We start from the raw sequence: 20,259 nt of genomic DNA, 5'->3' as shown, positions 1-20,259 counted from the left end.
CAATATTTCCATAGGTTCTGAGCTAGATATGAGCGAACCTCATTCCCTCCAAGTGGTTTATATATTACCGCTGCTACATTGTCCATCTTCAGAAGGACACAGCATTGTGCTGTGTTTTTCATCCAGCGTTTCACTGCAAAAGAGCCCACAAGCAATTCAAAGCAGTTGATGTGCAAGAACTCTTCTGAAGTGGGCCAGGTGCCACCTGTGGTGAAGTCACACAACTTGTCCCCCAAACTGAACTGCTGACATCGGACTCTATGATCAGATTCGGTTGAAAACCGAAAATAGCACACCTGTTCCAAGCCTCCATATGAAATGAGCCACCAAAGAAGCTCCTCTTTGGCTGCTTCTGAGAGTGGAACCTTCTGAGACTACATGAGTCCTCTCCAAAGGTGGGAGGCTTTCAGGCACTGGAGAGCGCAGTAGTGTAAAGGACTGGGTAGATCACCTGTATGGACAAAAACAGAAGGCCCACAAACCTTGCAAGTGGCCTGATAGACGTTGTAGGTCTGTACAGGGTTTTGCCAATCTAATGGCTTACGCGAGCAACCTTCCTGGAAGTAAGACTCAAAGTAAATTTGACGTAATCAACCCAGAAACCCAGGTATCTCAGAGGCGGAGAAGGGAGTAAGATAGGCTTTTTGTTGTTGATGAAGTCCAAGGATTGTAGAAGGTCAACCATGCGGCGTAGATGCCCAGACAGTGTCAGTGGGCTGGTCCATAAGGAAAGTATAGTTGAGGTAGACGATCATGTGAATGCCTCTCGCCCTGAGTAGCTCCACTGTTTGTTTCAAGACCTTTGTAAAGCACCAAGGTATGGAAGATAGACTGAAAAGAAGAGTCGTGAAGAACATCCAATGTGGTTGGTAGATCGGGATCATCAGAAACACATCCTTGAGGTCCCAACGTATCAACCAATCTTTGGGTCTGAGTAAGTCTTGGAAAAGGGGGTACCCCACCATTTTGAAGTTGCAGTAAACTAGTCACTTGTTGAATTCTCGTACATTTATTACGGGACGTTGATGCCCATTTTGTTTCCTCACCAAAAAGAGATTGCTGAGAAATCCCCTGGGATGTACTGTGGTTCGAGTAATAGCCCCTTTGGCGAGCATTTCCACTACTTCTATATCGATGAGTGTGGCCTCCAAGTCGGAGGAGACCAGGAGAGGGTGAGGGACAGGCTGAACCGGGGAGCCATAAAACTCTATGTGGAAGCCCTGAATGGTTTGAATGACCCAGGGTTCGGAAGTTACCTCCCTCCAATTAAGAATGAAACTTGCCAGTCTGCCCCCCAAACATACATGGGGGAGGAGCTGAACACTGACCGCGGGTTTTGGAATATTTGTTGTTTCCTCGTATACTGCCCTCGGTGCTTTGGTTGCACGGGTGACTTCTGGTGGCATAGAAACTACTGAACTTGGAGGCGTCTTGCCATTGGCTCCGCTCAGAGTGTTGACCTCTGGAGTCTTGGTGTTTGGTACAGCTGACAGAGCGCCCTCTGCCACGGCCAGACCTGTTGAAAACACATGGAGTAAAAATGTGTTTAATGGAAGATTGGGCCTTATCCAGAGAGTTAAAAGTGGACACAGACTTGCTGAGCTCTTTAATGATTGGATCTCTGAAGACCCCACCCTGTGCTATCTGGCCAGCCTCTGAGTTCCCCAAATCACCCAATTTAGGGTCTGTGTTGATTAGGAGAGACCTGTGCCTCTCAGTAGAGAGGGTGAGGTTTGCATTGCCAAGAAAAATGATTGCCCTTTGGGCCCAGCCTAACAGGATGTCTTGGGATATTAGGGTTTCTGATGCTTTGGCGTCCTCTAACATGTCGAGGATCTTGGTTCGGGGCTCACAGATGTCTAGTAGTTTATATTGGCATGATTGCCAAGAGCGGTCAGTGTCCTTCTTGGGGTCCCTCATGTATTTGGCCAAGAAGGTAGCTGGTGTGCGTAGCATCCCATGTTGTACACTAACAAACTTGAGGGTGATAACACAAATTGATGAAGTGACTTCTGCTACTGTTCCAGAACAAACAGAAATTTTGATGATCCAGGAGACGGAACAAGTACTAGAATAGAGACAAGAAATTACCCACATAACGAAGATGGCCAAAAGCTTACAGTAGAAAGAAATCAAGATTGATTGTGTTAGCTGAATCAATACTACGACAATCAGAGAAGAAGCATAGTCAAGTGGTATAAGTGACACAGTAGAAGAACCAAACACACTCAGACGATCTAAAAGATATAGAATACCTTTTTGAAATATTCGTCACCTGAATGCACATATTATGTGAGACAAGTTTTGAACATTCCGAATTCTGATCTACTGGATTGAAGCAAAGAACTGCCAGAGCCTCCTTGGAAGCCCTTAATTACTAGGAAACTATTGACCAGCAAATTTAAAGAATTGAAAAATTAGCAACTGAAGATATCATTGATCTATTTATGAAATAAAAAGACTAATAAAACTGATTTGAAGAGATAATAAGAGTACTGAGGTCCAAGGGAGAAGCTTGTAGAGTGGGGATAACATTTGGAAGAAAATGGAGTAGGGTTAAGAATTGTCTGTACAAAGATACTATCATTAACAAGACTAAAAGACTAAAAGAAAAGGAAAAAAATCATTAAGCAGAAACAGAATAACTCAAAAGGGGAAATTTAACCTGAAGAAGACATTGTTCAACTTCAAGATATAATTTGCTGTCACAAACAACTTAATGGTAGTAGATCTCATTTTAGAGACAACATATGTAATGCTAATTGAACCAGGTGCAAAATAGTTTTAGGGGTTTCACTGATACTTATAGTTTTAGTAGAAATAGCAATAGTATTAGTTATACATTTTACACATGACACAAAAAGTACTAGAATATGTAAATGCAACATTTAAACAAGTATAGATGAAAATGAACTAAGTACATAATTTGTAGATTATAAGAATTAAGATTATTTAATGAATGTTTTCTCTGGATTAATTCAAGAATACACTAAAGCTATTAAAGTTATGAACTGCTATGTTTGTGCCCACATGCCGGCCTCAGCAGATGAACAGGATTCCTACTATCATATTCCACTTTGTTATGCTTTTTCCTGTAGTATATTTCTTAGTCTAGTATATACGCCGCAAAATTTTTAATACTGTTACTCAATCTATGACATGGTACTCTCTAAGTTTCCACTAATGAAAAGTATGAATTTCAACCCACAAGCTAAGGAAATGGAGGCTGCATGGCACTAACTTATGCCATTTCTTCCTGTAAACACTGTTAAACCACATGAGAGAAACCTAACATGCTAAATGAACTCGCAAAACAAAGCTTTTTTTTTTTTAATGCTACAAGAGAGAAATGAGCAATTTGCAAAGAATGTGTATAAGAATGAGGATGTTCAGAAGAATGTATGGAGAAAAGAAGAGGATGAACTGAGAGAGAAAAATGTCTGTACCTAAGCTAGATGAAAAGCACAAATAGAAAATATGTGTGTTTCAGAGACGAGTAAGTGGAAGAAAGACACCGCTGGGAAACAGTAATTGCGAGCATGTGTGAATTATCTGGAGGAACATGACACATTCTGCAAGAAGATGACCCTACAATACCTGGGATATACTTTATATGTGGAGAGAATACATATTTTAGATTTCCTGTTTAATTGGGAGGGTATTTTTTATTTAGGCTTACTTTTTCCAAAGGTGGTTCACATACAGAGCTTAGATCAGTGGTTCCCAACCTTCTGACTTATGTGGACCCCCACTTTATCTTTACTGGAACCCGGGGACCCCCACTGAATCATTATTGGAATCTAGGGACCTTCCACTGAGTCATTACTGAAATCTGGGGGCCTAATCTGTTAATATTTTTTTAATTTTCTAAGAAGTCTCGGACCCCCAGGGGTCCCTGGACCACAGGTTGGGAACCACTGGCTTAGTTGAATTAACAATGACACCAGCACACAAAAGATATAGCCACAGTGTGACTGAAGGGACGCAGTTAATGGGAGATATTTGGAGCAATCATACAACAGTAGCTGATGATAGATTAGCAACTAGTACCTCTGGAGCTTTACTAGTAGAAAACACTGAGCTTGTAGCAGTTAGATGTATAGTTTTGCAGACCCGCTAAGTATTAGGTATCTTACTAGCTGAGAAAGGCAGTCTGCAAGATGCTGAAAATTGAGAATTGTTGCACATACATACCTGTCAAGGGTGGAAAGACTGTACAGTATGCAACGAATATTTCTGATTTAAAGCTTGGACTTGAACCTCTTGAAGCCACAAGTATAGTTCACACTTTGCCAAAGGATTCATCACAGTAGCTAGTTGGCTTAAGTCAATAGGAGGAGGAATTCTTAAAACAATATTAGTTCCTGTGTTAATAGTAGTAGCTTACTTTCCCTCTACATTAGCAATATACAAAGCAATAAAAATGATACTGATACAGAAAATAACTAGAGACATGAATAAAAGAATTAAGAGAGTTTTAGGATTGAGTAGCAGAGTGAATGAAGAATATAAGCGATTGAAAGAAAGAGAACATTTGAAAAAGAAAAGGTGAGATACTGAAGAAGAAGTTGAAAGTTAACTCTAACAGATACATTTGTGAATCAATTTTGTGATGGTTCCAAGCTATCCAAGGGGTTGGGGGGAATTGTTAGAGATTTTAGTAGGGAATAAAATCCATTTAATTAAATAACACATATGAGTGAAAACTAGGCCCAACCATAAGCCGCATTTAACCGTGCTCTTTCCTTTCTAATTTGTATGACCCGTACTTTCTTGACTTGTTTAATTTGCTAACGCTGTCAAATTACAACAAAACTTTAATTCAGCAGAAATGTTTCTATTGTAACTTTTGCATGGCCTGTGCATGACACAAACTTCCTATGCTAATAATTTTTTTTTTTCTTTCGAACCGTTTGACTTGAATTGGCGTTCCAAAACTTGCTAAACTAATCTAAAACTTGCTTCTTTATGAATAGACGTTTTATTGTTGAGATGAATGGGAAAGGGATGATCTAAGTTTACCCGTAAGAAACATTTATGTGTCTTTTCTTTCGGAGACGAGTGGGAAAGCTTAGAAAGATTTCTGAATGTATCTTCTAGTAGCACTGTCTTTGTTAAAATATTCTTTCTACACAGAAATAATCCTCGTGCCATGGCTCCCCTGTTACTGATTGGCTATGAAACGTTCTGAGGTGAAACCTTTTAATAATTTGTGTATCTTTTGTATCCATGTATAAAAGTGTCCCAGGGAAAAAATAAAGAGGAGACTTGACCTGGCCATATGCTTTCAGACCCAAACTCAATCTCTCTGAACTCTTGACCGACAGATTTCCTTTCTGCATAGACTATTATCTACCAGAAGTTTGTAAATAGTATTCTTTGAGTTCTGATAGCTTTGCAGACCAGACTGCTTCTTAAATTTGCTATTCATTACCTGAAAATATTTTGCTTTCACTGATTTAAAATGCTAAAATAGGCCTACGCTTTATGCAGTGTTCTGTAAATTTTATTTGGCTAATAAGGAAAAACCTACAACTTATGATAAAATAAGACTATAAAAATTCAATTAAAACTCCATTATTTACTCCTGAAAGAATATTAATTGTATTGTCTTTGAAAATTGGAGCTTGGACCTATGACCCATAACCAAGATTACCTCCTGGGTATCTAAGAGGTGTTTAGTATTTAAGGATCCTCCCCCACGTGCTTCCTTGAGGCTCTTTCTTTCTTTTGCCATGCTTTGTGATGCTGGTTTCAAAACAATAGAAGGCAATGTAGCACGGCTTAAAATAGACTGGTTGTTTTCTACGTATCTGCCAATTGCCGAGCTTATTGCCTTTCTGAATGTTCCTTGAGGTCAAGATCACTAGTTCTTAAATATTTTCTATCCATGCCAGAAATTCTATTGGGAAGGAGTGCTATGTTCCTGCCCTAAGTAATGGAGCATTCCCAATACTTTATTGTAGATTACTACTTCCTGTTGCTTGTTTCCGGTTTCATGTTACAGCCTTAACCAGCACATAACAGGAGGGTGGAAGGTCGGATAGATGCGTTGCAACATAACTCTCTCGCTTGTTGCTCCTTTTCATAAGTGTCAAGTAATCCTGAAGTTCTTCTGCAACTTCTCTTCAGTTTGTTGCTATTTGATCTGACTGTTTTTTCATAGTTTTTTTTTTTCCTACAGATGTTTTTCTCTAAGAGAACTTAATTTTTCTTCAGCCTGCTTTCCTCCCATCCACTTACACATGTAATTCAGATCTGGATTTGTAGGAGGAAAAGGGATACCACGGGTCCTGCCACTGGGTTAAGAAACATCTGTCACTAACATCAAGGAGATGCTCATGACAAACATTTAGTGTGTTATAAGTAGTAAAATAGTAAATGGTTGCTGCTATAATTAAAGCATCATATTATTCTCTTAAAAAAAGAATGGGAAACAGACCATAGCATGGTCATGGTTTTAACAAATGCCTGGAATCCACAACAGTATTTATGAACTTCTGAAACTAATGCAATGAGAACATTAGGTGTTATGAGTTGTTAGTAAATAGTAAAAGTTCCTGAACTCCAAAGGTAATTAGGATATGCAGTTTAGCCATTTGTAAGACTGGTGTGTTAGCTTGTATCCATAGGATGTTTCAATAGTTTTGATTTACCTCTGGAACCTGTATTTGACAGACAGTTAAATCAAATATAAAGTGGATACAAATTGTATCTAAATTGAATTCATAGCATGTACTTGAATTTTATTTTATTTAATACACCCATATCTTTCGTTTTACATAGATAACAAAACCAACTCCGGGACGTTGGTACTGGAAGGATGATACAAAAACGCTTGAATTTGCAAGGTAACCGAATGTACTAAAGCATTCATTATCAAACTGTTTTAAAATTGAACAGTAAAAAAGTTGTTGTTTCTTTTTTGTTATGTAACTTAGAGGAAAACTTGGGTCCGATGGTAAGTTTCCCTTCACCTGAACCAACAAGCAGATCCATTCCATCTCCCTATATTTAAGCTAGGGGCAGGCACAGGGATCACAACAGTTTTGTTATTTACATACAGGAGAGGGCAGACGTCTGAAGCATAGTGCTGCATGCTCTGGACTCTGAAATACAATGCTTCTTTGTGTCTGAATTGAACGTTTTTTTAGTTATACAAATAATTGTTAGCCGTAAAGACCTTTTTGCAACAGGGGCTATATTTTTTGCTGGGGAACCTCTTTGGGAATTGTTTTAATTGTGAGATACTTATTCAAATATAACAACTGAAAATTCCAAATGTTATTATGATATGTATTCTTTAATTTTAAACATTAAATTAAATTACAGTTCCATACAATTATTTTACATTCTAACCAAATTATTGAACCTATTCACATCTGGGGGCGTGGCCAAGCAAGATGGCAGACGGGATGAGCTTCTAGGAAGCTCTCCACTGCCCCAGCCTGATCCTACATTTATCCTGCCCTGCCTGGGGATTTGGATGCCTCCTTAGGTGGGGGTGGGTGTCCCGACCCTTGGAGCAGAACAGGTGGCACTGTGATGGCGTGATTGGGACACTAAGGAAGGAGCAGACCAGTGGTGGCATGCATATACCTAAAAACTGGGTGAATGGTGGTAGTCACCAATGGCACTAATCCTGGACATGAGGCACTGGTAACGTGTCTCTGACATTGTATGATTGTGAACTGTGATACTCTGGTGACAGTGTGTGGACCAGACACTATATTGGCACAGAGTTCCATTGTTTTGTGGGAAGTGAGGGAAACACTGTGAAGTTACGGATCATTGGCATGCCCATCAGACCTAAATGTGGATGCTGCCTTCCTGCCCAATGTTGGCGTCTTTAGGGGGCACTGAATCTGGATTTGGATTGACTGTGGGGAACGCATTCTAAGAGAACTCTGCGCTTGGTGCTACAGACTGGGTGCAGCTGTGGCGCACCTCCTCAGGGCATTTTTTCACCCTGGTAGGTGGCGAGACGGGGCGGCACAGGCAGACGGCCTTGTTGCAAGGTAACACTACAGTGCAATACACCACTCCAACCCCATTGCCACAGTGCCAGACGCGACTGGGTGAGTCAGGGGATGACCCGGGCACACCTGTCACTGCAGATGAGCCGTCTTGTGCAGAACTTCTTGCAACAATTCAGGGCTCAAGGGTTGCCCTCGAAGGGAAAATATAGGCAGTGGCTGTGGAGGTGGACCTTCTCCGGGCGGACCTTCAGAAGGTATCTGATAAGGTCAAAGTAGCGGAGGGGGTCTATTTTGGAGTTACAGATGGAGGTTGACACTCTACGGAAACAGATGGCATAGGTCACCTCAAAATCAGGAGCTCTGGAGGACTCTGAAGGTAGGCCAAGACGCATCAATGTCTGCCTTCTTGAGTTCCTGGAGCGCTCAGAGGGTTCCAATGTGAAGGTCTTTTTGGAGCGATGGATCAGGGATGTGCTGCAGCCTGTGGGGTTGTCTGGTGTGTTTGTGGTGGAGCATGCCCACAGGGCACTGGTGGTGCCCCCGAGGGCTATTATTGCTCGCATTCTGAATTATAGGGATCGAGAATGTATCCTGCGGGTGGCTCGAGAAACTGACAATCCTGTTTTTGAAAACCATAGAATTTCCATTTATCCAGACTACACAAACAAGGCACAGACATCAAGGAAGGGATTTATGGAGGTGAAGGCCAAGCTTCATGCCATGAACATATGTTACATGTTATTGTATCTGATGCGCTTCAAGGTGCGCTCGGGGGTAAATCCCACTTTTTTGGCCACACGGAAGAAGTCTGGAGATGGCTGAAAATGTGGGATAAAGTTGCACTGAGTGGGTCTGGTCAGGTCCGCTCTGTCATCGGATCTATGAATGGGTTGGATGGCTCAACTTGGAGGAAACGTAATTAGGACCGGATGGATAACTCTAAAGGGCAGAGGGGAGGCGACTGCAGCAGAATTGAAATTCAACAGGATGGTACAATGGCAGTGGTTCCCTTCGACCTGTCTGCCGGCGGACTCAGGCACCTGAGTTGGGAGTGGAGACGATATCCGATGCCAGTTAACTTTATCCTTCTCAAGAGAACAGCGTTCTATCTTTCCTACATGGGGCATGTTATTATGTCAGATGCCCAGTGCCTGTGAAGTAACGGGTAGTGGGTCTGAGTAAGATATGGCACCCTTTGCATCCTCATATAGCGGGGGTACTGCCCCCCTTTTTTTGGGGGGGGGGCATGATAGATTAGAAGTACGGACATGGTGTATTTAGCATACGGGGTTAGGGGGTGGGTTTGACCTCCACTGTTGTGGTAGGATTTAGTGATTGTGGTACTGGGGTTTTAGGCTGTTGTCCTGGCAGTGTTTACACATATGGATCTACAGTACGCTTTGATGTATTTGTTTTACTGTTTATCCGGGGCGGGAAGGGGGGTTGGGATTTGTTCAGTAAGTGCATGTTTGCATATGTTCATTGATTATATCTACAGCAGATACTCGTGCATGAGATGTGAGATAGGTAGTCAGTCCGCATTTGTCCTGTGGGGGGGGATAGATGTTGATAGCTGATGGATAACACAAAGTATCACCATGGATCAACAGTTTAATATGCTGACATGGAATGTCAGGGGGCTGAAAGACTACATAGCGCCATATAGAGTACATTCCTTTCTGCAGTGGCATAAGATTCAAATAGCCTGTTTAGAGGAAACACATATGATGGAGGTGGAAACCCAGAAGCTTGCTAAGAAATGGCGGGGCCAGTTGTTCTCTGTGTCTTTTTCCTCTTATGCCTGGGGAGTGGCAATATGGGTTGCTCCAGGGGTTCCATTTAAGCATGTTTACAGCGAGGCTGATGTTGACGGGCGGTGTATACTCCTGCAGGCTACGTTTGATGTCGCAACCCTTACTATGCTCAATACTTATGCACCTAACACAGATGATAATCTGTTCTACAACAATATATCTGGGGTGCTGGAGGTTGGTGTGGGTTTTCCCATTGTGTGGGCTGGAGACTACAATTGTTTATTAGACAGTGAGAAAGATCGTCATCCTTCTAAACAGGGCACTAAACCGCTGATGACGAGATCCCTTACAGCGGTCATGCACCATTTAGGCTTATGGGACGGATGGAGGGGACTGCAGCCGGAGGGTAGGGAATACACATGTCACTCTAAGACACATAATACGTATAATCTTTTGGACCGATTCCTCTTGGGCGGCAGAATCGCTCCCAAGTATTGGATATAACACATTTGGGGAGGTTTTTATCTGATCATGCCCCGGTATTGATGCAGCTGGGATGGGGATCAGATGGCGGGGTGACATGTAGCTGGCGCATGCCTCCAGAATTTCAGACAGATGCTGCGTGTCGTGAGAAAATGGCAGTTGCAAATAAGGACTACATAGACATGAATTGGGGTACCACAGCAACCAGAGGGATGGAGTGGGAGGCAATGAAAGTCGTCCTAGAGGAGTGTGTATAGGCACTACCTGTGGGGTGCTCAAACAACTGGACCAAGGTCTCAAGAAATGGGAGGGGAAGTTAGTGGATATACCAAACCAGGCCCTTCTAATGAGGGAGGCAGAAAGAGAGCAGCTTTGATTGAAAGTAGGTGTTGGAAGACGCTGGATAAGCTAACACTTAGATCGTATAGACAGAGACTACACAGGGAGGGGGACAAATCCGGCTGGCATGGATCCTAAAGCGTGAAGTGGAATCTCCCCCCATCCTGCATATTTGGAACGCTGCAGGTGCACAGGTTACCGATCGTAGGGATATTTTAAGAGTACTGGCAGAGCATTTGCAAACAGTGTCACGCGCCTGTCCACTGGTATCAGATGAGTATCTGGGAGAGTTTTTGCAGCAGCTGTGGCTCCCGCAGCTGGACCTTGAGAATAGGAGAGAATTAGATAACCAGATAACTACTGAGGAGGGTGGAGGCAGTGGTGGCGGCATTGTCTTTTTCTAAGACTCCAGAGGGGGGACGGGTTTCCTGTTGAGCTTTACCAAACATACACTTCCCTCTTGCAAGAAAAACTATTGTCAGTTTTTGAAGAGGCCGGCATGCAGAGCATCCTACCGGAGGCCTTGCAAAAGGGTATTGTTTTTCTCATGCTCAAGCCTGGGGGTGATTCAAGTGACCCCTCTTCCTATCAATTGCTCACAATGTTAAACAGTGATGTCAAGATCCTTTGTAAGAAATTAGCTACTAGACTGCGTGGGGTCATTTGGAGATTAGTACATGAGGACCAATGCAGCTTTATACCTGCTGTATCACGACTTCTAAGTTACCCCATTTGGTGCATGTCTTGCATGAAACCATGGATGTGGAGGACAAACTGGTGCTGGTACCATTAAACCTAGAAAAGACCTTTGATACAGTGGAGTGGAGCTATCTTATGGCGGTGCTGCAAAGAATGGGGTTTGAGCCCAAATTTTATACGTAGGTTTGGTTGCTTTATACTGCATCTACAGTATGAGTTTGGGTGGGAGTGACGCTCTCTGAGTCATGGGTGGTAGGAAGGGGAACTAGACAGGTGTGTCCACTCTCACCACTCCTCTTGGCTTTAGTGGTGGAGCTGCAGTCAGTATGGTTACGTAGGGAGTTGGCCTCCTGGGGCATTTAGGTGGGACTTACATCATCTTGTTATACGCAGATGATGCTTTGGACTACCTTCAATTGCCGGGTGTTTCGTCTTCCCCGTTGTTGCGGTTGTTGGATGAGTTTGGGGCCGTATCGGGACTTAGGGAGAGTACGCATTAGTCGCTCGTGTTTCTTCTGGAGATGTTTTGTGACAAACAACTGGATGAATTACCAGTGGTGGGCCTATGGTGAAAGTTGGAGAGTTTCAGGTACTTGGGCATATGGGTTACTCACACATCAGCGGCGCATGAGGCATGTAATGTGGAAAGAGTAGTAATAAGCCTTGAGTGCTTGGTCTTGTTCTGCAACAGGCTGCCTCTCTCAGTAATGGGAAGGGCAGCTATTGCAAATTTGGTGTTTCTATCTCATAGTTTGTACCTGGTACAAAATTCTTTGTTTCCATTAACCCCTTGGCTATTTAATTGGTTCAATAGCTTGCTGGTCTCACTAGTGTGGGTCGCGCGCCGCAGTAGAGTGGCACTGTACACACTGCAGAGGGATTTAGAGAATGGGGGAATGGCTATCCCTAATATTAGGCTATACTACTATGCTGCACACTTGCAACATACTGCGAAGTGGATAGCTGAGTCAGATAACTGGGAAAAGTGACTGGTTGAAGGAATGCTGGGCAATAACACACTAGCGCACATACTGATGAAAGGTGGTCGGTTGGATACAGCTGTCCCATACCTGGTTAGAAATACCACATGGATCTGGGAGCAGGCTGTTACGAGGGTGCTTCGCCATGCCCCATTTGATATGGAACTCAAGATATGGGACCTAGCTCCCTTCCATGAGATTGACAATTACATCTCTATGGAAAGCCGGAGAGAGAGACGATGTCTTGTGATGGGAGATGTATTCCCCAGTGAGAAGTTCATATCCTTTCAGGAGGCACAGAAAACATTTGGTTTGGGCCCGGGCCAATTTTTGCAATATGCCAAGGTGGAAAGTGTTGCGCAGGAGATCTGGTGCGATTTCCCGGCCTCCCTGCCGTCTTCTAAGGTGTTGAATGGGCTCATAAATTTGAATGATGGGAGACATTTAATTACCATGCTTTATAGAGCCCTTCAGCAGGATCAGACAGGTGCAATATGTGTGATGCAGAGAGCTTGGGAGCGGGAGTTGGGGGAACCGGTGGAGGACACTGACTGGGCTAAGGCCTTGTCGCTGGTGCACACGGTCTCATGTAATAATAGATTTAAGCTCCTACATTTTAGTTTTGTACACCATACTTATATCACGCCTTATTGTATCAATAAGATTGACCCAACTAGGGGAGCCAGGGGCCCCAAATGTGGCGAGCTGGGCGCCTCCTTCCTACACCTGACTTGGTCCTGTAGGGAGGTGAAGCAGTTCTGCCGGGAGATGGTTGGGAAGGTTGAGGAGGCCACAGGTTTGGGTAGAGAATTGACGCCATTGACATGTCTGTTTGGGATGGTGAAGCAAATCCTGGGGAAGGAAAGTCCCATATAAATAGGCACAATGGCCATAGTGCTGGCCAAGCGTCGGGTGGCCATAGGCTGGATTAGCACTAGGAGCCCATCAATTTAATACTGGATTTGAGATATACTGGAGTAGGGAGCGGCCGAGGAACAACATATTCGGATAGCACGTAGGGATGAGGTGCACTGACCGATTTGATCACATGGGGAAACTTATTGGAGCGCTTCACTGTCACAGATGAATCAAGCTCCAAGAGGAGCTCAGATACAGATGATTAACTAATGGAGTTTGCATGTGAATGACATGATGGTGACAACCAACTGTGGTTATGTTGAAACTCTGGTACTCATAATTTGTATATGAATTGGTTTCATAATGGTACTACCATGTAGGAGGGACTGATGGGTAACTCTGCTGATTCAGCTACTGTTGACACACATTTCTGATTTTTTAAGTAATCAGTAAAGATATCTGTGGTATCTCATATTACTATGCACTGTATTATGTTTGTTGGTTCCGAAAATATAAACTCAATAACAAAAAGGTCTAAAAAAAAAAACTATTCACATCTCATAGTCTTTTTTCCGTTTCAACAGATAGCACTCTTTCAGAAAGGTGGTATGCTCAGAATGCATGTTTTCTTTGTAGCCAATGTTAACATTTCATCTAACTATAGCTTTAATTTTAAGTTTTCTTTAAGCAAGCCACTGATGCAAAAATAATGTTTTAATTGTTGTAAGAGCATGCTTTATGAACATAATTTTGACTACAGAAAAGTTATTGTGGCCTTGCATGGTAAAATTATTGAAGGTGAGACAAAATAGCATTCATTTTAAAATCTTAGAGCAGTTACAACTTCTGCTCAGAACATCCAAAATGCCTCAATGGTTGAAGATTGTTCTAATATATGGTATCCTTTTGAAGTGATGGAGCAGAGAGCATAAACTGAAACCCCTACATTTAACACTTCATAGTGACTCAGTAAATCAACAAGAGATCCTGAGACGTTATATTCTTGTGATGAGGTTAAAGTCTATCACCTATTATAACCAAAATGAAAGTTTTACTTTCTCTTGCCATGTGTTGAGATGCCACTATAGGAAAGTGTGGTACCTTAAGTCTCAAATGGCACAGGTTCTTGGCCTCTTAATCAATGCACCATAGTTGTTTGTACTACATAGAGCTGCATCCACAGAAGGTCATAAGAGTCAACTTGAATGTCACATTATAAACATCCTTTAGGTTTCAAAATATGGGAAAATCATTTGAGGTTATTATTCTTTTCTCAAGCCAGACCTGAGTCGCTAACTTGAAACTTTTTATTTTTTATTTTGATAAAGAAAATCTTTGCACCTGCTTATTGATTTCACAAAGAGTTTCTTAACAATCAACCACTGACTCCCCAGAAAACCGATAACTAAACAAACTCAATAAATAAAGGCAACACGCAAACATGCAGAATTTTGCACACCGTTTTTCAATACATATCACAAAACTACATAAAAGACATGCACTTGAGTTTGCGACCATTAAAAGATAAGGAGATCCTTACATTTTCACCTTATGAGCCAGGTTGTGAAACCGCGACTCTAAACGTTGCAATAATCAAAATATTGATCAAACTTCGATGCTTCCATTAAGTTGAGTCTGTACAGGTCTTTCTTGGAAGCCTGTGAAAATATGGAAGTTGACTCTGTATACCCTTACATTAAACCACATGGCAATTGCCGATATACATGACAAAATGGTAGCTGAGTCAGCCACTTTAGGAAAAGAGGGTATCACAAGAGCATTACTAACACACACGTCTTATACAAAACCGTAGGTGTTTTTCCCAGGCTTCTTGATTCGGAAAATCGGGGTGTTGCACACGTTTGCAATAGGAATCAAAACCCTCGTTTTTTTTTTATTTTAGAAGAGACAACCACTGGGCTTAGCAGGTAGTGAGGTATTCTAAGCAACCTTAAGTCGTGTTTAATTGCTTTAACACACTCAACAATTAAAATACATCCTACATCTTTTGCACAGTCAAAACCATAACGTAGAGCTAACCTGATGAAGTGTATCAGCCATTGATTGAGTCATAGGTTTTGGGGCACGATTGGCATCTCAAAGTCCATAATTTTTTCATGTAGATCTACTAAAACTGAATTCTCATTCCTACATGAGAAAATAATATAGACACCAGCTCTTTTATACAATAGACCACAATTCATTTGACATAGTAGATCCCGCCCAAGGAGGTTTGGAGGCGGGGTGGGACTTGACAGACAAGCATGTTGATCAGCGATAAGATTCAAGGAAATAGCCAAAGGATCTGTAACTTAATGAGAAACATGCAGGAAATGCCAGCTCTATCAGTAGTTTCACCCAGGAGAAGTAAAGAAGGAGGTTCAGGGGTTTTTAGGTCGTAATGACTAGCGCTAGTGTCTGTGATGCAGGTAGTAGGCTTTCCATTTTGATTTACAGGAATGAAAGCATTCACAGAGCTGTTGATACCGATTTCATTAAACATGGATAAACTCAGGCATGGGTGACATGGGCCATAAAACTGAATTGTTGCAGTTACATTCAGGCTAAGGCAATAATTAACATTTTGCAATTATTTAATGCCTTTTGTGGTGACATACCGACTATACACCACGGGCTGTGCCTCTGTTAGGGCCTTGCCCCAATGATTAATTTAGCCCTCCTGGCCCCCCAATAAGAAGTGCATAAAGAAAAGAAGTACAATTTTTATATATTTTTTTTTAAAGTGCAGCAGCATGATGCTGCTGTGAGCAGTAACTTCACTTGTCGAATTCTAGCGAGGAGCGCTCTGAGGCAGGGGCGGGCCTGAGGGGGTGGGGCTTAGTTCCAATAGCAACAATGTTGCCACAGTCTCTTGACTGTGAGAAACTAAGAAAGATTCCCCAGCCACTGCCGCACCTAAGTGCGCATGTGGAGTTGGACGGCAGCTTTCCTCCGGCCAACCCGACATGCTCACTAGATCTCAGACATAGCAAGAGGCTATAGCGCACATTAGTGAGCCGGGGATGACTCAGAAGGTGCAGTCCCCAGTCTCAGAAATGAGCGTTGAGGGGGGGCGGAGTCTGGCTGCCGTCTGAAATGGCCGCCTCAAGGTAGAGCTCCGAGGCTCGAGGGGAGAAGGATTACCCAAACAGCTGTCAAAAAGCCTCCTTGGAGTCAGAATGAAAGGAAATATACATGTGATAACAGCAACATAACTCTGAAGTTATTTTCCAAGTAAGAAATGCCAGTTAAAAGGAGTTCTTAATTGAAGCCCTGAAGCCGGGCTACACAGCCCCTCAGCTGAGCAAAGAACAACACTTTCTGTCAGGACACAGAGTCAGCTGCTGAAGAGATAAGGGGCTTTCTTCGTGTTTAGGGAATTAAATAACTGTTGACCTTTGGTTGAACTCTCCACACAGCACAGGGAAGCCTCTGACAAGTCTCAACTCTGAGGTATTTTCTCTTCAATTAACTGTTCAGACTTCTTACGTAAATATGTGAGCACAGGATTTTCTTGTCAGCCAAGTGTGTGGAGCAAATGCAGTTCGGAAAGTGAGTGTTGCACACCATTTCTGCAGCTGAGAGACTCTGTGAAAGTTACTCATTCTGTCATGAAATACAGCCAGTTTCTTAACAGATAAGTGGAATTCCCTTTCTTGAAAGTTGAAAGGCTGCTGTTGGGGAAACATATGGACTTTCACTTTTGAGGTATTTCTCTTCATTTGACAGTTTAGAGTCTGCTACGCAATTAAGTAAATGCTGGAATTCCTATCAGCAGAGGGCGTAAAGCGAATCTGGATAGGCAGGCAAAACATGTGAGCTATTTCTGATGCACTGATTCTCAGGGACACCTGTCTGAAAGCATTCAGTCATTATTTTTTAAAATTATAGAAGTCTGTGGCAAAGACTAATTCTGTCAGGAAACACAGTCAGCTGCTGGTGAGATAAGTGAAAAGGCTGCTGTAAGAGAAGCCTCTGACAACTCTCAATTCTGAGGTATTTCTCTTCACTTAACTGTTCAGGATCCATTACGTGATTATGTAAGCGCAGGAATTTCTTGTCTACAGGTGTGTGGCGTAAATACAGTTTGGCAAGTCAGTGTTGTACACCATTCCTACAGCTGACAGAGTTTGTGAAAATTAGTCATTCTATCAGGAATTCTGCTTCTGAAGAGATATGTGAAATTCCTTTCCTTGAATGTCGAAAGGCAGCTGTATGAGAAGCATGTAAACGTTCACTTCAGAGATATTTTTCTAAATCTGACAATTCAGACTCTACTACGAAATTACATAAACGCCGGAATTCCTATCAGCAGAGGGGGTAAAGTGAATTTGGGTAGGCAGACGAAAACTGTACAACATTTCTGATGCACTGTTTCTCAGCGACACCTGCTTGAAAACATATAGCCATAATTTTAAAATCCCAGATGTCTGTCACCATTTACAGTGTTAATATCTACCTACTTTGTGAGTCAATTAGATATCATATTTGATTACTAAGCTGTACTTATTTATTGTCTTCTCTAACATTAAAATATAACAGTATGGCCAGTGGCAAATCTAATAGAAAGCCTTTGTTTACACAAATAGTAGGGAACACTGTACCTCCAGGCACGTCTACTGTTGTCCCACAAGACATTGCTTCTATGGACCTTATTTTAAAAGAGATCTCTGCCGTGGGGCAAAGATTGGGATCTATGGATGCAAAAATTTGAGATCTCGCAACAGAAATGAAGACAATACGGATGGATCTAAACTGTTTTCATACAAAAGTGGAAATTTTAGATCAAAGAACCACTTTTTTGGAAGAGAAATTAGATAATGCAGAGTATTGGGGTCCGGATATCTGGCACCTAAAACAAAAAGTTATAGATTTGGAAGACAGGGCCCGAAGAAATAACATTTGTTTTTATGGAATTCCAGAAAAAATGGAAGTCAATAATGATGTGAAGAACTTGCTACTAACGTTAATACCGCGGCTACTGAACATATCTTTTGAGCATCCCCTTGAGTTGCAGAGAGCTCACAGAATTCGATCAAGAACTTCAACTTCAACTCTTGAATCTAGACCTCGATCGATTATAGCATGCCTCTTACGCCATGAACAGGTCCGCCAAATATTAACAGCTGCTCGTAAACATGGTCCGTATGACTTGGAAGGCCATAAAGTATTTATTGCTGCAGACTTCTCCACTGAAACCAATGCCAAACGAAAAGCGTTCCTGCAACTTAGGCTAAGACTTCGCAAATGGGATATCAAATATGGTCTTTTAGAACCTGCCACAATGTGGATCACAATGGATGGGAACTCAAGGTACTACACGGAGCCTGAGGATCTGGTATGCTTCCTGGACAGTTTGGATGACCAACATATGGACTCAACGCCACTGGACAAAACTTCTATGAATAGTCCGCTTCAATTACAGAAAGATCCACAAAGCCATCGCACCGGTAGATTACACGTCCGTACCTTTAAGAAACAGTTTGACAGAGATAAAGCAGTCCACTGCGTAAAGTCACTCACACAGGAAAATCCCAGAGACAAATCGAGATCACCTCTAAAGTCACCCACGTCTTTTAATAAAGTAACTGATGCTCAACCTTCCACTATCAATTCTTCCAGCTAGATGAGTATATTTATACATGCTATGTATTAATATAATGTTATTAGTGTTTTACTACAATTATTAATTCTGATGGATATGATTTATTTCCTATCCTCATATATTGCTGTTCAATAACCATGTACATTTCCTACTGTGTTTGTATTTGCAGATTTTCTCTTGGATAGATTTTATAACTCCATGGAGTGTTTTTTCGTATAATTTATTTACCATGAGTGGTTTTCCTTTCCTCCCCTCCAGAGTCTGGGTTTCGAATTGAGGTTTAGACCCACCGACGAAAGATACATATTATTTGATCTGCAGTGTTTTTTTACATTCTAGCACTTAGAACGGTGTACTTACACTATTTAGAGTTTAGTGTTAACAATATTTTATGATTATAGTTCCACATATTGGTTTCAGGTTTACTATACTCCAGATATTTATTTATTTATTTATTTTATTTTTTCCCTCCAGTAAGTTCTCATTATCACATTACCATATAGTTTATCTACTTCCTTTTCCCTTTTTTAGCATTTTGACTCTGTTTCACACAGTACAAATATACTCTAACATTTTTAGTCATCATCATGACAACACGTCCTATGCAAATTGTCTCTCTCAATGTCAATGGCTTTACTAATAACATTAAAAGGAAGAAAATTATTTTCTATTTAGCCTCCAAACATACTGATATTGCTCTCATCCAGGAGACTCATCTATCTGATATAGAATCAGAAAAATTAAAACGAGATTGGGTAGGCCAGATACTTTACAGCTGCAAATCTCCTTCTCACATATCAGGAGATGCTACATCCCACACTACTACTAGGAAAAGTGGTGTAGCCATTCTAATACGGAAAACACTGCAATGCCAAATACTTCAGTCATGGTCAGATGAGGATGGTAGATTTGTTTTAGCGAAGCTTAAAGTTGGTAACAATATATTAGGAGTGGGTTCCATATATGCCCCTGTTGGGACTAAAGCCCCCTTTTTCCTTCATCTAAATAGAATTCTAACAGAAATGGGAATTTCCAGAATAGTTTTGGGAGGCGATTGGAATCTTGCGCCAGATGTGATCTTAGACAGGACAGGTCCCCTGGACACAACTCATGGTAGAGATAGAGCCATACTGGGAGACATCAGAGAAGATCATGGTTTGATCGATATCTGGCGTTTACTACATCCATCAGATAAAGGGTTTACATATCACTCAACAGTACATGATTCCCATTCTAGAATAGATTACTTCCTTATTTCACATTCTATTACACCACAAGTACTAGATTGTGATATTTTAGAAATTGCACTGTCGGATCACGCTCCTATCAGTCTCCAGCTTGATTGGGGTCTGAAACGCCCTTGTAGGAAACCATGGCGATTAAACATATCGCGCTACAAACTACCAGCAGAAAAGTCACAATTACAATCACATTTGACTACTTATATGAAAGATAACAAAGGATCAGTTTCTTCTCCACAAATATTATGGGCAGCCGCAAAAGCCACTATTAGGGGGCAAATTATGAGGGATTCTGCCATAACAAATAAACGCAGAATAGAA

General features: G+C 41.8%; 1 protein-coding gene across 3 annotated transcripts in view; it reads left to right on the top strand.

Moving 5' to 3' along the window:
* Positions 1 to 20,259, top strand: part of PPP1R36 (protein phosphatase 1 regulatory subunit 36) — a 284,578-nt gene that overhangs the window by 61,816 nt on the left and 202,503 nt on the right. For all 3 annotated transcript variants that reach the window (XM_069207337.1, XM_069207338.1, XM_069207336.1), the window contains exon 2: positions 6,787 to 6,851. In XM_069207337.1, the coding sequence (XP_069063438.1) occupies positions 6,787 to 6,851 (65 nt within the window). The remainder of the gene's footprint in view (positions 1 to 6,786; positions 6,852 to 20,259) is intronic.

The sequence above is a fragment of the Pleurodeles waltl genome, chromosome 9 (genome assembly GCF_031143425.1).
Source record: "Pleurodeles waltl isolate 20211129_DDA chromosome 9, aPleWal1.hap1.20221129, whole genome shotgun sequence".
In the NCBI taxonomy this organism is placed as follows: Eukaryota; Metazoa; Chordata; class Amphibia; order Caudata; family Salamandridae; genus Pleurodeles; species Pleurodeles waltl.
The sequence above is the reverse complement of the archived record's forward strand: the minus strand, read 5'-3'. Positions and strand labels throughout refer to the sequence as shown.